Below are 17,310 nucleotides of genomic sequence, written 5' to 3'. Positions count from 1 at the left end.
TTATAGAAACCAGCTGGGAGGTTGGAGGACCTCTCTGTTTTACAGGTCAGAGTGAGGTCTTCTCCCTCCATCACAGGGAGGACAGGACTCTGCAGGATCACTGGTCCACCTCAACACAGAGACAAACTACAGCGTGTCATCCATTCACACACAGCTTCATCAATACTGACTCCACAGTCTGATCTTACCAGTGACAGTGATGGTGATGATGTTACTGGTTGCTCCCTCTCTGGACTCACACCAGTAAAATCCACTGTCCCCTGGGAACATGAAGCTGATGTTACAGGAAGAACCAGCAGGTCTTCCCCAGTAATCTCCACACTGAGTCCTGGTTTCTCTGGTTGTGTTCCTCCTCAGAGTCCATCCAGCACAGCTGTCGTCCTCCTCACAGCTCAGAGAGACAGATTCATCTTTAAACATCTGAGATCTGCTGGGACTCACAGTCAGAGAGGCTGGAGGGAGGAAGGAAGAGGAAGTAGTAGTTAAAAAAAACTAGTTGATGGGTCAATCACTGCCTTTGGCTACAGATTGTGTAGAGGACAAAGTGTGAGGGGAACTCTGATTCTTCACATTGATTCTCTGAGACAAACAATCTCCTCTCTTTATTCTTGCAATCATTTATGCTCCTGGGACACTCCAGTATATTAACCTCATTGTGTGTGATGCTTTTCATCTTTATATTTCTCGTTTTCTACTTTTACCCACAAGTATCTCTACATTGAAGCTACTCAGAGTGTCAAAGGGATGTGGTTAACCATATCTGGTATTCTGGGGGAGTTTCTGTATGTGAATGAGTGGGTACAAGCCAGCAGGTGTAGATGTAAGTGAGATCTATCGTTGTTTATGTGCAGGTTTGATTAATAAAACATTTATTGTTTGTACAAACAGTTTATACACACATTGACAACTTGTTCTATACATGCTTTGATAAATGAGGCCTCTGGCTTCTCAATGATAAACTGCTCAAAAATTTACAAATTAATCAGCAAATCTGCTCTGAGTTGAAGTTTTTTTTTTTTTTTTTTTAACTCAAGCCGTTTTTGATCGTGACCTAACTGTTCTATCTAGACAATAAAGTTTACTGACCTTGGTTTGTTGTGCTGCTCAGCAGTGAGGTCAGAACTGAAGAGAAATGAACATCAGGTCGGTTTGAGTTTGTGATACAACAAGACATTTAAAGTTTGTTTAAAAAAATAAAATAACTTCCTAAAAGCTGTCTGCAAAATCACTTACAGAACCAACAGGTAGGCCATTTCCTACAGTCAGGGCAGGTTAAAAAGAAATGAAAATGTAGAGTTCTGTTAGAGACAAGTCAACCCCAGAGAGGTAGTGTGATATTGATTGATTTAGTGACACACTCACTCACAGTTTGTCAAAAAGCGATGCTTGGTCAGGTGTCTTTGGTGTTAGTTACTGATGCATTAAGTCTATAGCATCTCAGACTCAAGACTTTCAACTAATTTTAATGTAATCCGACGGCAATATTTGACGCTCTGGGTAGACCTTTGCGTCACGTTTTTACACTCTGGGGCAAAGTCCTGTGTTTGTTTGACCCATCCACCACCCTAACCTGTGTGCAGATTTTTGGTCAGCTCGGTGGTTGAGCTGCTGCTCTACCTGGTGCGTCCCATGCAGACGCTGTAGGAAGCCTTGTGTGTCGGTATCAGATGCTGAGAGTCACTGACCAAGGGTCAGTATGTAGACGAGTTGGGAGTGAGAACAGCTTGCATTAGTTGATAAGGTCAGTGAATGATTCACAGTGTTTCTTTCCGGCCCTGTGTCGATATAAAGACCCCATGATGAAAGTGGAGATGCAGTACGGACAGAACACCACCAGGTGGCAGACCAGTCTGATAGCAAGGTGGAGCCGGTCTGAGGTCGGGGGCGGCAGAGAGCTCAAAGGAGGGCTGTGGTTGTGTGTTTCTCTGTAGAGATAATCAGCTGTCAGGTGAATATCTGGATGAATGAACTCCTGAAATCAAAGGTAACCTCCTCACCTGTGACAGAGACCCAGCTGGGTGGAGACTCTCCAACACTGCTGATGTCGCACTTGTAGAGGCCTTCATCAGACCTGGAAACATGGTGGATGGTCATGTGACCTGCAGGCTCATTCCTGATGAAGGAGCCATCTTTATAGAAACCAGCTGGGAGGTTGGAGGACCTCTTTGTTCTACAGGTCAGAGTGAGGTCTTCTCCCTCCATCACAGGGAGGACAGGACTCTGCAGGGTCACTGGTCCACCTCAACACAGAGACAAACTACAGCATGTCATCCATTCACACACAGCTTCATCAACACTGACTCCACAGTCTGATCTTACCAGTGACAGTGATGGTGATGCTGTTACTGGTTGCTCCCTCTCTGGACTCACACCAGTAAACTCCACTGTCCCTTGGGACCATGTAGCTGATGATACAGGAAGAACCAGCAGGTCTTCCCCAGCCATCTCCACACTGAGTCCTGGTTTCTCTGGTTGTGTTCCTCCTCAGAGTCCATCCAGCAGAGCTGTCGTCCTCCTCACAGCTCAGAGAGACAGACTGTCCTGCAAACATCTGAGAGCTGCTGGGACTCACAGTCAGAGAGGCTGGAGGGAGGAGGGAAGAGGAAGTAGTAGTTAAAAAACTAGTTGATGGGACAATCACTGCCTTTGGCTACAGTTTGTGTAGAGGACAAAGTGTGAGGGGAACTCTGATGCTTCACATTGATTCTCTGAGACAATCAACTCATCTCTTTACACTTGCAATAATTTATGCCCCTGGGACCAGGGGCGGTTCTACATTGAATTACACCCAGGGCAAAACCCCCTTCGAGCGCCGCCCCCCAATTGAAAAATGATTTTTCTCAATTGCACAAATCCTTCATTAAAGCATTTGAAAAACACACTTAATTTAATTATTACAACTAGTATTATTTAACTATTGCAATTACAATAGGAAACACACTTTCAAAAGACAATGAACACCATTCTGCACAAAATATGACAGTATAGGTTATCAGAACTTAAAATAAATATACACTATATACATAAATGTGCCAACAATATATCCAATCATAAAAAAAATTAACAAGAGCAGAGAGCAACAATAATATAAAATATTAAGAATAATATACAAATAAAATATAGAAATATTCTAAATAGCACAAATCCTTCATCACACAAATGTGAAGACACACTAAAAATAATCTAATTATTACACTCTTGCACTGAGAACAGAAAACACAAACTAAAACTAAAACCTGACCTTTCTGGCCTTCCTTGATCCAAAATCATCAATGATGTCATTGCATGTAATCTGCTCCCCTATTGAGTGATTAATATTCATGACGGCAAGGCCAGTGATCCTTGGGACATGGTGACCTCAGGTATGACTTGATCAACTTCAGTTTGGAAAAGCTCCTCTCTGCTTGAGCCACAGTGACTGACAGGGACGGACTGGGACCAAAAATCGCAGATGGCATTTTGGCCCAGACCGGCCCACCACATAAGATCACAAACACCCCCCGTCCTTGCTCTCCCCTGAATGTGTAGCAACTCCTACTCCTTAAAACTACTAACGCCATGTAATGAGTAAGCAAGAATCAGTGAGAGTTGACATATTACATACTTCAAAAAAGTGCCATTTATTAATACAATAAAACGTTATACGCCTCATGAATCATAAAAGAAGCTATATATATATATATATATATATATATATATATATATATATATATATATATATATATGTATTGTATATGTATATTTTTTTTTATCATGAGTTTTTGTCTGCCTAAGCAGATAGAAAAGCTACACTTCTTGTTAAGAACGTTTGCATGATGTGCGATGTTTATAGGCTACTAATGCAATCATACAGTAAAGCATGCCTACGTCTTTAATTGTTGTAGTGTTATCATCAACAGTTTGTCCACCACTCAGTTTTTGGTTCAGTTTTATCAAGGGGCAAAGTGTTTTAAGGGGAGTTGTGCTTACCGAAGGTTGTACCCTCACTCCCTCATCTCTGTCCCTCTCCTCCCGAGTCTCCTCCTCACTGTCACTGTCGCTGACACCACCGACACCACTATCATCAGCCACGGGAGCTGATGGAGGTCCTGCTACTGCCGAAATAATGTTTTTTTTCTTTTATTTAAGCCGCTTGGGTAACTTTGTTTCATTTTGGCGTTTAGACCATTGACATAAAAGAGAGTTTTAGACTTGTCTTGCTCTGTCTCTGTGTACTTCCCAGTTCTCCTGTCACCGTGTGTTTATCTTTCGTGCCCGCACCATTATGGACTAGTCCATTTCATTGTGAAAGTAGGGGGTGCAAGCAGGGCGCCTGCAGCTAGTGATGGCCAAATCAAGCTTCGTGAAGCATTGTCTTTATTTTCTGAGCCCACTAGATGGCGCTCTCTGTTCAACTAAGGGTTGAGAATACACTGAATTGCAATGCCTTAGACCTTTCTCTTAAAACCAAGAGCGCCATCTAGTGGGCTCAGAAAATAAAGAAAATGGTTCACAAAGCTTCATTTGGCCATCACTACCTGCAGCTGCAGAGTGTGCCAATTTGCCAATTCCCCACACAGTGAAACGATAGATAACAGAAAAACGCTTTGCAGCGAAGAGCATTTTTTTTTTTTTTAAGTTCTCGATCCGCCCCCCATGTGAATGAAAAAATGCCGCCCCGGGCAGCTGCCCGGTTCACCCGTGCCAAAAACCGCCACTGCCTGGGACGCTTCAGTATCTCAGCCTTATTGTGTGTGATGCTTTTCATCTTTATGTTTCTTGTTTTCTACTTTTGCCCACAACAATTATTTCTACATTGAAGCTACTCAGAGTTTCAAAGGGATGTGGTCAACCATATCTGGTATTCTGGGGGAGTTTCTGTATGTGAATGAGTGGGTACGAGCCTGTAGATGTAGGTGTGATCTATCGTTGTTTATGTGCAGGTTTGATGAATACCAAATGTATTGGTTTTACAAACATCTAGACAATAAAGTTTACAGACCTTGGTTTGTTGTGCTGCTCAGCAGTGAGGTCAGAACTGAAGAGAAATGAACATCAGCTCGGTTTGAGTTTGTGAAACAACAAGACATTTAAAGTTTATTTTAAGAATTAAAATAACATGCTAAAAACTGTCTGCAAAATCATTTACACAACCTTTCAAAATGATTTGCATTATTTCTTCTCATAAACGTTATATTTACATTAGGAAGCATTTTTAGCCAAGATTAATATTTTATCTTGTATTTCTTAAAGCTGATGTTTTTAGAAACGCACAAAGAGTTTACTTACAGAGTAGCCACAGTAGAGATGTTTCCTCCATCCTGCCAGTTGGTGAAATGATGTCTACACTTTGTTTACTTCATAGTTGTAGCATCAAGTAAGCCCTCCTCCTTCCTCTGTGACTGGGGCTGGCTGTGTTGTGGTTTCCTCTGCACACACTATGAGAAAAAGAGTTGTGTTTAGTTGCCATGAAGCAGATACAATAACTTTTAAAATAGGGCAGTGAACCATAACATGAAGTGGAGAGAAGAAAAACTAAAGGAAGATGTTGAGATGAAAAACGATTGACACCTGAATGTAAATAATACGATGCAAACGTTGTTTTGATGCCTGAGGTTAAAGTTATCTTTTCACAAAGATTCACAATGTTTATTTGAATCATTTAGAGATTCATTAGAAAATGACTTGATGACCTTCAAATAAACCAGCTGTATCTCTCTGTAGATGGCAGTTAATCTGAAAACTCTGAGACCTGTTTAAATCATTTCTCGTATTTTAACTAACCCCACCTACTTTATTTTCAAGTAACAGAATCTAAAAATCTTTTTCTTCTTCTTTCTTTCGTTCTGGTACTCCCCACCGTGAATCACCACCTTATCGTGGTGGAGGGGTGTGTGTATCTGAGTCTGGGATCTGTATGGAGCTCAACAGTCCTGCCCACAGCCGGTTCCAGAAGTAAAAATCCAATACAATTTCTCCATTGACAATTGGAGTATAAGCTATGAAATCGTAACCGTCAATGGTAGACTTAAAATCAGCTACGACATGACTAAGCGATTGTATATGCTCATAGAGATGCCAAAAGTTAATGGGGCACCAACCTTGTTTTGAGATAAATATCTTTTATTCGCGATGTCTTGGATAAGTACTTCATTGCCCACAATCCTGAACAATCCCACAATCCCACAGTGATTCCTCTGATTGGTGGAACTCATGTCATGTGACTGTTTGGTTAAACCCCGTGAAAGTCCATGAGAATCTTTGTTGCTGTACTGTGTAGGCTACTGTAACGTTACTGTCTACTGTACCATCTTTAATAAAAAGATAAAACCTGTGTAGCATTTCTGCACGGTAGACTTATCAGTCAAATCATGATCTCCTTGGCTGCCATGATGGCTTTTTCAAGGACGAGAACAAGAGTGTCCAAAGGGGTGAAAACCACTTTAAATCAGGTCACGTTATTGAATGTAGTGTGTCCGAGGGTCAGCTTGTGGATTTTGTAAGGGCCATCACGAGGGACAAGACGTACAAAGTTGTGGTGAGTTTTGCGCTTTTTACACAGACAATATAAAATACACAATGATAAATATAAAATACAATCCACAATACCTATACAAAACACTATTATTTACACGATTACTACGGAAAGAACTGCTATTAACTGTACATTCACTATATTTGGAGGTAAAAGTGCGCAAGGCTGTCGTCGGATTGTTGTTCAAGAGGCTCTTTCGCGGTTGTGTCTTCGACTATATTATTCAGTGGTGCGCGGTGGTTTATGGGATAGTTCCTTCACTCGGAAATGAAAATATGTACACAGTCTTGTGCCTTTGATTTTATTTGTTTGGGATTTTCTGTTTGTTTTTCACTCATATGTTGTATGCTTATGAGTCATGTCTTAGCTGGTTAGCCTAAAGCATGGTCTAAAACTCTTTATAATGGGAGAAATGAATGGGAAATTTACTTCTGGAACCCAAGGTCTCTCGGAGGAGGGGTGGGACTATTATCTGGAGCTCTGAGCTCCTGTACGGTCTCCCATGATGAGATGGTCCCTGAGGAGGGTCAGACTAAGAGTGACTCAGTTCAAATGTTTTCAGAATAAGAATATTTGTTTCAGTTCAATATAAAAAGTAGGTTAGTTAAAATGTGATCTGATGTACTGCAGTACATTTCTAACAGCTGTTTTAAAAGAAACAATGTTGTCCTGTTTGAAATGTCAAATGTGTGTTGTGACTTAGAAATATATAAACCATATGAAGGTCATGGAAACACAAGGGGCTTTTACACATGCAGATGTTTTAGTTTTTTGTCAATCCTGTTGTCTGTCCTGTTGAAGCTGTTTCATATGGAAGAAGCATAATTTTCTTTTGAGCGTCAAAGTTGTGTAACAGAAAACTGAGTCCTGTCTGTTTTTAAGTGATTTTTTTTTTTATGAGTATACAAGCACTTCAGCGCAGCTGTGTGATATGAATCTGAAACCAATGGGAGTACTTTAAACAATTTATTGAACAGTGCTTTAAAAAGTATTTTGGAAAGTACTGGACTTGGATGCCTTCAACGCTTTTTTTCAAAACTTTTTCCATGCTTTTTTTACACTGTTTTTACTCTTTTATATCTACTCTTTTTTTTCAATGCTTTGTTTTGTTCAACACTTTCATTGTTTTTTCTGACTGTTTTAATGTTTTTTTCCCCAAGACTTTGACACCTTTTTCAAGGCTTTTAACGCTTTGTCAAAAAAAAATTAAACATATTTTTTTATGCTTTCTGACCGTTTCAACTCTTTTTTTTTTTTTATTTTTTTCTTCTTTTTTTTTTTTTTTTTTTTTTTAGGACACTGTTTTAAATGTTTTTTTTCTACGCTGTTGTTGAACTATTTTTTGAACCGTATCACGAACAGTATTTAGGAAAGGATGGTTGGCATCGGCTGGCTGTGAGTTTCTGTTTTTTTGTTCTATTTCCCATTTTGTTTTCTAGAACAGCCCGGCTCTCCGTCGCGCTTTCTTGGCGGCCTCAGTGAGCGGACGAAGGATCTTGTGGCGAGCATCACCAGGTTGGCTGAAACGACAATCAAGCGAAGATGGTGGGTAGATCTGGGGTTGATTGTAGCTGATGACTGGCAGGTGTATATGGTGTAAGTAATGGTGGGATGACGAGCAGGTGTGCGTAGTCACAGAGAGGCAGGGCCAACAGAGAAACTGACAGGAGAACATAATGGATAACAAAATGAAAAATAGAAAGCAAAACAGAAACTCACAGGCAGCCGACCCCAACCATCCCAAATGGGCCTTTTATAAAGTATTTTGGATGTGCATAGCAATTTAAAATGTATTCTTGTTTGTGGTATTCATAATAATAAGATGTCTTTAGTCAGTCTCCTATCTGTAAAAGCTACCCTACATTTATACCAGAGTGGAATGCAGCCATCCTAAATGTTAGATTAATAACACCTGTGCTCTCTCTGTTATGACAGATTATGACAGAAGTTCTATTAGCTCATATTAAAGGCACAATGAGCAGGATTTGTCTGTCGCTGTGTGGGAGATTGACTTGTTGATCAGACAAGAAGTGTTTTCATAACTCTGGAATGTTCCGCTGAGTTCTGGAAACAGGATGTGCGCAGGTCCGTTAAGAGGACCGAGAGTTTACTACAGTTCACAAGAGGAGTGTGTCCTGATCTTGGGGCCATATAAACAATGGTCTGTAATAACTGCTGTCAGATCAAGTGATGTACTATGCTGTGTGATTAAGTCCATCCCCCAGTGTATGAAGTACTGCGTGCTTTTAGAATGTTTTTAGAGATACTCTGCAGAGGGGCCTCCTTGAATAATTCATTATGTCAAGTTATTCATAAATAGAGAAATCCACAACAGCTGTATTTAAGTTGGCTGAACCACACTAGCCTTGGAGTTTAGCCAGCTTCAGTCTAGAGAGCTAATATGCTAAGTTTCTGTTTGAACACAGCTCACCGACATCGATGACCGTGTCAGCTGGACTACCAAAATAAGACAAAACACCAAAACCATAACAGATGGATGATCCTCCACTTCACGTTCAGACAGGTAAGTTCAACACACTCTCTGTGATGGATGGTACTGTTCAGAGGAAGGTTGCTAGGAAACATAGCTGTGTGTCTGTGTGTGTGTGTGTGTTTGTGTGTGCCCGTGTACACTAAGAACAATCATTGCTGTGTCGTTTTGCTGAGTGTGTTTGTTTGTGAACAAAAGGGCAAAAGCTTCAAAAAGTTTCAAAAAAAACTCAAATTTAAAATCAAAACAGGAAAGTTGCTGGGAAGCTGCAGGGTTTCTTTTGCTGTGTGTGTCTGAAGCTGCTGTTGAGTTTATATTGTTTAAATATATCTGTGTTGTTGCCATGCAGCTTAATAATGTTATTAACAGTGTTGGGGAGTAACGGAATACATGTAACGGCGTTACGTATTCAGAATACAAATTATGAGTAACTGTATTCTGTTACAGTTACAATTTAAATAGTTGGTATTTAGAATACAGTTACATTGTTAAAATCAATGGATTACATGACGATACTTCTCTGTTTCACGAGTTTATTCACTCTGAATAAATTAAGGCAACTTAATGCATTTTCCAGAAGCCCCGATATGAAATAGAAAAAATAGCTATTTGCGTGATCAGTCACAATGGAGTCGGAACCGGCACGACAGAGACAGGCCAGCAATAAGTTTCTATCTTGGAAATTCAAACAGCATTTCACATTAAAGAACGAACAGGGAGAATGAAATACAGCTAACTGTGCCGTGCAGCCTCTGCTTGCCAGCAACCAGCCTCATTTCAGTGTCCAAATTACTCCACCTCCAACCTGAAGAAGCATCTTAAAGTAAGTTATTTTTTTAATTAGCCAAGGGTAGTCGTCTGCTGTAGTTTTACTGGTCACCTTGCTATTTTAACATTGACGTGCGACTTTACATTCTCCTAGGTGATGATTTACTAGCTCCAGAGCCGTTTAAAGACTATCGCTATAGCCCCGTTTGACATGCTAACTAACGTTAGCTAAAATTAGCTTGTGGTAGCTTAGACCGCGGTTAGATTTTTGTAATATGCAGTTCGGGACTACCAATACAATAATCTATCTGCTTGTTCAGGTACACATTCAGCTAGTTGGAATAAAAAGAACACACCATTATAGGCCTGTTTAGTAAGCTGGACGTGATAGCCGCATTCCTACACTTATAAAACGCAATTCAATGTGGAAGTAATCCTGAAGTAATCCAAGTATTCAGAATACGTTACTCAGATTGAGTAACGTAACGGAATACGTTACAAATTACATTTGTGGGCATGTATTCTGTATTCTGTAACGAAATACGTTTTGAAAGTATCCTTCCCAACACTGGTTATTAATAATATTTGTTGCTCCCGCCACGGTGTCCGGTCATTTTAGTTGTTGGATCCAAACAAATGTGCATAATCTGATTTTGTACACATGTGGCCAAATGGCACTCAGAGACAAAAGACTCAGAGACCATTCAGTCTTTTGGCCTACATGTAAGTTCCACATCCCGTGCTCCAAACTCCTAAATGAAGAAAGGAGATAAGAAGGCCACAAAATGGCTGAATGACCACGAATGAGTGGCCAAAGTGGTCAAACTCTAAGAACTACAACCTCAGAGATCTCTGGATCCCCATTTGCTTAACGGCCCCTGAACACAGCATGCGGTCGGGCCTATAAAACCTTCGGACCCACCTTTTTTCATCATCTTCCATTGCAACCCATTGCTCAAGGGAGCGCGCACAAAGCGCTTGTGCTAAAACTTCTATTTTCTGGAGGAAGTGGATTTAATTTCGGTGTCCAAAGAACATCAACTGGTGCGTTTTTCATATCTGCAGGAGAGGACAAACAACGTTTTCTTATCAAAGTCGACATCGCTCACCCTCCTGCCCTTTTTTGGAGGGAAAGTTTCACCGTGGCGGCTGACAAGCGACATGGACTGGTTCTGTTCTTTCGTGGAAACCTATGGACTGATGGACTATATACAGTAAGCCTTAGTGTTCTGGGCAGAGATAGAACATAGTATGTTGATTAATGTGTAAAGGCCAATGTTCCCATTGTTTACCATTAAGGTGATCGATTAATAAGTGCTACCGCTGTGCGTTTGATTTATTAATCTATGATTGTGACCGCTGAGTCAAATCTATTTCTGTGATTGTACTCTGATCACGGTCCATTGTTGTTATGTTGTGTTGAATATGTAGCTTGTTCAGGCTGTAAATGCTAAATGCTTCTCCCCAAGCTGAGGAGTTTAGTTACTGTTGTGCGAGATAGTAATCTCTGTCGGCCCGTCTTTTTACAGCTGCGAGGTGACGAGAACGCCACCCCGCGGTCTGTGTAAACTGGCGGTCTGTGTTATCTCCGTTGAAAATCAGCTGTTAGCCACCGGAGAGGTTATAATAAACGTTCACCTCAGTGAGACGAAATTCTCAGAGTATGCCCTAATTTCACATTAGTCCAGACCTGAGTGACTGATCATTATCGATAACTAAGATCTAAGTGTGTCTCTTTCTTTCCCCTTTCTTCTTTCACTACACACACACACACACACACACACACACACACACACACACACACACACACACACACACACACACACACGTACAGACATACACACGCCCAAGTGAACAGCTTGCCAACAGCGAGTCGCGTATGTCGAATAGCTAAACCGCTAGCACATAGCAAAGTAGCTAGTGTGTCCCTCTTTGTCTACCACACATAAGTTTGAGAGCTAACTGACTAGCTTAGTCACGTAGTGTTGCAACACAGCCCACTATCCCCTTCTTGAGGCTAAATGGCTTTCGTGCAGCTACACATAGCCTAGCTTCAATGAGCTAATGGCTTATCTGGGTGTGACAAAGCAACCCCTGGGTTTCGTCATCCCCCCTCCTCCTCGCTCTCACTCACTCACTCACTCACTCTCTCACTCACTCACACACACATCACAGAGAAATGCTGGTTTGTTTTGCTTTTGTTTTTGTTGTAGATTAAAAAAGTATATTGGGTTTAATTGATCGAAGAATTATTGATCGGCCATTGATGATTTTGAAGTTAATAAATTCTATTATACTTTTAATTAGCAGTTGTCTGTGATTATTTGTTGCTTACTTATTGTAATAATTGTTGGTTGAACACAGGTCAGTGCTCAAATTCACCCTTCCTTTTGTTCCTTTAAAGAATACCAGATAGATTAACCAAGTTAAGATCTGTATTTTAAAGGGAATACCACCTAATGAGACTATTTCACAGTTTGATTACTGGTCCCTGACTTTGCAGGGTGGTGCCCTATTTTGATTGTTTGTCGATTTGATAAAGTTATTAATAACCATATTCATAACTTTATTAATATTGATAAAACATATTTGATAATTTGCCAATGATTGAATCTGTACCCTACGAATTCCCAACATAGTTTAACTGTCTGAGTTCTGTCCGACAGTTGCTGGACGATAAATTGGCCCAGAAATGATTGCGATAAACGATAATATTGTCGTTCTGAGACCATTTTCATCTAATATAATGATAATAGCATAATAATGCAAGTACACATTTTTAACACTGGAACTGGAAGACATTTTAAATACCCACAATAAATACACAAAACAACCAAAAACAATAAATAAAATTGGATGTCTTTGATCTCGTTTAGTATGTCATCTTTCACGTACATTCTACCAGGCAATTCGTACTGGCTGTCATGTTTGCAGCATACTAAAGGGCAGCATCTCTTTAGCAATAAAGCGAACTACACTGTCTGTGAGTACACACCATTTTATACTGTCCTCTTTGTACTTTGGGGTCTGCTAAACGCCCCAGTGATTGTGTACTGTCGGGAAGACGGAGACAGCCCATCTGTCTCCGACTAGCTCAGGTTAAGTGGTTCACCACGGTCATTCGGTTTGAATCCGAAGTGCTCCCACACTGCAGCTGTCGCGTTTGGCTTTGAAACTAATTCCATTTTTATTTTTTTTTTCTCCAACTCTCAACTATAGCGTTTACTTTGGCTATACTCCTCATGCGACTCTTTTGCTGCACTCTGTGGTAGGCTACACCAGGACCATGCGGCTGACAAGTGACTTAAACGAGGGTTCACTTCTCGTTACACTAAGGAACCGAGAGGGGTCACCAATTCACCAGAGTGGTCATCCAAATTTACATGAATATATTATTGAAATACTCTTCAGATTTCTGTTATTCATTAAAAAGTGAAGATGGAAAAACATAATTTAAAGACCGAGCCAACAGAGTGAGCTGAACTGAGCATGTGTAAAGAAAGAGAAGGAGCTGTGCTGCCACCTGCTGGCTGTCTGACTCAACTGATATGATGCTTTCATCCAAACACATTTTTACAATGTTCACCTCATTCCCACTCTGAGCAGTGATAGGGAGCTGATGTTAAAGACACTGACTGACCTGAGAACTGAAATACAAACTCTGTAAAAGACAGAAAGTAACACAGATCAATTTCATGAAAAACTATGGAGAAAAAAAACCTTTATTGTTATAATATAAAATATTCAGGGTTACAGAGATAGCTATGGTTTGCAACGAAGAAGCAATTCTAAACATAAAAAAGCAATGATTTCATATTGAAGATGTTTAAATCATAATTATATCAAGACGGCCGGGGGAAATGTTTCTGATCTACGGAGATTTCAGCTTCTTTTCAGATCAGTTCAGAAGTGATGCTCTCTGGTGACAGCGGTGATGTCATTCTCATATTCATCATCCAATCCCTCCTCAGCCTGGGTGGGCGAGGTCATCACCATGGCAACAGGTAGGCCATTTCCTACAGTCGGAGCAGGTTAGAAAGAAAATGTAGATCATTGATCAGCTGAAGAGTTCTGTTAGAGACAACTGTCAACCATCAACACCAGGTGAGTTGACTTAGTTACCTGTGGCCCTGCGACGATATAAAGAGACCATGATGAAAGTGGAGATGCAGTACGGACAGAACACCACCAGGTGGCAAAACAGTATGATCACAAGGGGGAGGGGTTCTGAGGTTGTGTAAGAGGGTGGCAGAGTACTCGTCGTAGCAGGGCTTGTGGTAGGAGGGCTTGTGGTCTTTGTTTTCTCTGCAGAGAGAATCAGCTGTCAGGTGAATATGTGGATGAATGAACTCCTGAAATCAAAGGTAACCTCCTCACCTGTGACAGAGACCCAGCTGGGTGGAGACTCTCCAACACTGCTGATGAGACACTTGTAGAGGCCTTCATCAGACCTGGAAACATGGTGGATGGTCATGTGACCTGCAGGCTCAGTCCTGATGAAGGAGCCATCTTTATAGAAACCAGCTGGGAGGTTGGAGGACCTCTTTGTTCTACAGGTCAGAGTGAGGTCTTCTCCCTCCATCACAGGGAGGACAGGACTCTGCAGGATCACTGGTCCACCTCAACACAGAGACAAACTACAGCATGTCATCCATTCACACACAGCTTCATCAATACTGACTCCACAGTCTGATCTTACCAGTGACAGTGATGGGGATGCTGTTACTGGTTGCTCCCTCTCTGGACTCACACCAGTAAAATCCACTGTGCGATGGGTCCATGTAGCTGATGTTACAAGAAGAACCAATAGGTTCTCCCCAGCCATCTCCACACTCAGTCCTGGTTTTCTGGTTGTGTTCCTCCTCAGAGTCCATCCAGCAGAGCTGTCGTCCTCCTTACAGCTCAGAGAGACAGATGTCCAGCTGAAGAACTGAGAGCTGCTGGGACTCACAGTCAGTGAGGCTGGAGAGGGGAGGGTTTAGAAAACACTAAATGATCACGAGAAGAAAGTCTAAAACCCAAACTTGTGCGCAACAAAAAACAAAGAAAAAAAACTGACAAAAACGTAGAAATTAGTGACAAAAACATGGGGGGGGGGCGCAACACAAATGTCGAAAAAGATGACCACAACTTTAAAAAAAAAAGTTTCAATATTACATCTTTGACCCAGAAATAACAATAAGTTGGTGGTTGGTCGACAGGAAGACAGTCGATAATTCATAATTTAAAACCTCTTTTTTTTTTTTTAAACTCAAATTAGGTATTATTTAATTTAATTTAGGTTTATTGACCATGAATTGAAAAAAAAATGTAAAACTACAGTTTATAAGTTGGTGTTAGTGATAAATCTGGTGGTAGTAAAATTCTCCTAAGCCCCTCCCCCCCCACAAGGGAGAATGAATGCATAAGCAGTGATTGACATGCAGTTAGACACCCCCCCAGCCCTGATTGGTGCATCTGAACAGGGAGCAGTGGGCTTTTTGCAAATCAGTAGGTGGTGCCAGAGATTTTATTTTTTTTTTTGTTTACCTGCTTCATAGGGTCATTTTCAGCGAATATGACAAGTTAATTTAATAAGGCTTACCTACTGCACCTCTAGGTGTGAAGAGGCAACTTTAGAAAAGGGAAGCTGTGTGGTTTAGTACGTCACAAACTTTGAGTAAATTAGTTCTAAGAGTCTAACTATAGAAAGGGGAACATATCATCTCTGCTGGGCGTAAACCTTGTATGTTCAAACTAGTTGCTTTTTAGAAAATGAACAAATGCTCATTTGAAAACATTTTATTGAGCTAATGAAGTCAAACAAAATCAACCCGTCCTTGCACAAATGTACTTGCACAAATGTGATGCATCATATAAACAGAAATTAGGCTTTTTTTAGTTTTTTAACCAGCATGTTACTGTTCTCAGTTGAAGATCTGTCTGACAGGTAAATAAATCCTCAGATAACACTGATCCTGTCGACATGGAAACTGAATGGGAATAGAACCTGTACATCTCTATAGACTGACACACATTGGATGCTTTTGCTGTAATGGATTTGAGTGTGAAGAGGCAACTTTAGAAAAGGGAAGCTGTGTGGTTTAGTACGTCACAACCTTCAAGTAGATTAGTTCTAGTAATCTAACTATAGAAAGGGGAACATATCATCTCTGCCGGGCTTTTCAGAAAATGAAAAAAAATACTCATTTGAAAAAACTTTATTGAGCTAATGAAGTCAGACACAATCCACCCATCCCTGTTTGAATATGTGTAACCCTGTGTACTTTAATATAAAGTGTTCTCAGAGTTGATACTGACCTTGGTTTGTTGTGCTGCTCAGCAGTGAGGTCAGAACTGAAGAGAAATGGACCTCAGGTTAGTTTGAGCTTTTACTGCAGACAGACAGAACAACTGTGAGCTCAGAGAAGATGGAGTCCACACTAAATACTCTCAGCGTCTTCCAGCTTTAACACCAGTTTATTCTGCTTTTCTAACACGCTGCAGCTCCGTCCAATAAGCTCTGACGTTAACCCTTTAACTACAGCTTCTCTGCAGCTGTTGTCACTTCCTGCTCTTAAAGGTTGTGTCAGAGTAAATAGACAACCTTTTTTTTAATGTTTTAAACAATGAAGCTACCAATGTGATGAAAGAACAGAGTGTACTTACAGATCAGCCATTGCAGAGATGTTTGTGCCATCGTACCTGTTGGTGATGTGACATCAAGCACTTTGAATGTTTGACTCAGAGCAGCTAAAACCACCATTTCCTCTGTGGAGGGGGGGGGGGGGTGCTGCAGCCTTGTGGTTTGCCCTCCTGCAGTTGATAGGACAATTGGTCTCTTGTGTTAGTTTATAATCACAGAGATGAACATTGTTGATTGTGATAGGATATTCTTAATGAATATTATTTCTATGAATTCATTCCAAAAATGTAAGTAATTTAAAGACACATGCTGATATCTGTGACTGTGCTCTGTCACCTGAGTCATAGTTATCCAGGGAAGACTTAACTGGACAGTTTTAGATGCTCCAAAGACATTTTCTTCTCATCTGAGAGACTTAGCTATGTAACCTCTGTGGGGTCATTAGCATTGCCAACATTGTTCAAACTTGGCCTCGATGTCTCCAACAGCCAGGAGCACCAACGAACAAAGCGGCTTTGATCCTTTTGACAATGACCCCAAAGAGGTTAAATAGTTGTGTTTTGCTAACGTTCGGTCATAACTGAAGAAGTCTTTCAGATGACAGACGAAACGTCTTCGATCACCTTTAACCCTTTGGGTTTCGCCAAACACACGCTGAGTTTCGAGGCTCAGTTTAATTGCAGTGACCTAATTTTCTGTAGAAACACACACCACAGAGACAGGCAGAGGATGTCTCACTCTGTGAGCCACAACTAAACCACAAGAAGCAGCAGAACTTTCTATCTGACCGGAAACACACAGACATCATCACCATATAAATCTGACTCCAGAACAACCAAGACTTTAGAAGACAGAAACAAACTTTATTGAAAATCTTCAGGATTACAGAGATAGCTGGGGGAGTTGTAAAGG

General features: G+C 40.8%; 1 protein-coding gene across 1 annotated transcript in view; it reads right to left on the bottom strand.

Moving 5' to 3' along the window:
• LOC114546155 (sialoadhesin-like) overlaps positions 1–16,501 on the bottom strand; it is a 41,060-nt gene extending 24,559 nt beyond the window's left edge. The window contains exons 1-6 of the mRNA XM_028564832.1: positions 16,422–16,501; positions 16,074–16,109; positions 2,320–2,583; positions 1,998–2,240; positions 1,087–1,122; positions 189–452 (exon numbers count right to left, since the gene is read on the bottom strand). Of these exons, the coding sequence (XP_028420633.1) occupies positions 189–452; positions 1,087–1,122; positions 1,998–2,240; positions 2,320–2,583; positions 16,074–16,109; positions 16,422–16,452 (874 nt within the window). The 5' untranslated portion in view covers positions 16,453–16,501. The remainder of the gene's footprint in view (positions 1–188; positions 453–1,086; positions 1,123–1,997; positions 2,241–2,319; positions 2,584–16,073; positions 16,110–16,421) is intronic.
• Positions 16,502–17,310: the final 809 nt, after the last annotated feature.

The sequence above is a fragment of the Perca flavescens genome, chromosome 19 (assembly GCF_004354835.1).
Source record: "Perca flavescens isolate YP-PL-M2 chromosome 19, PFLA_1.0, whole genome shotgun sequence".
Lineage (NCBI taxonomy): Eukaryota > Metazoa > Chordata > Actinopteri > Perciformes > Percidae > Perca > Perca flavescens.
The sequence above is the reverse complement of the archived record's forward strand: the minus strand, read 5'-3'. Positions and strand labels throughout refer to the sequence as shown.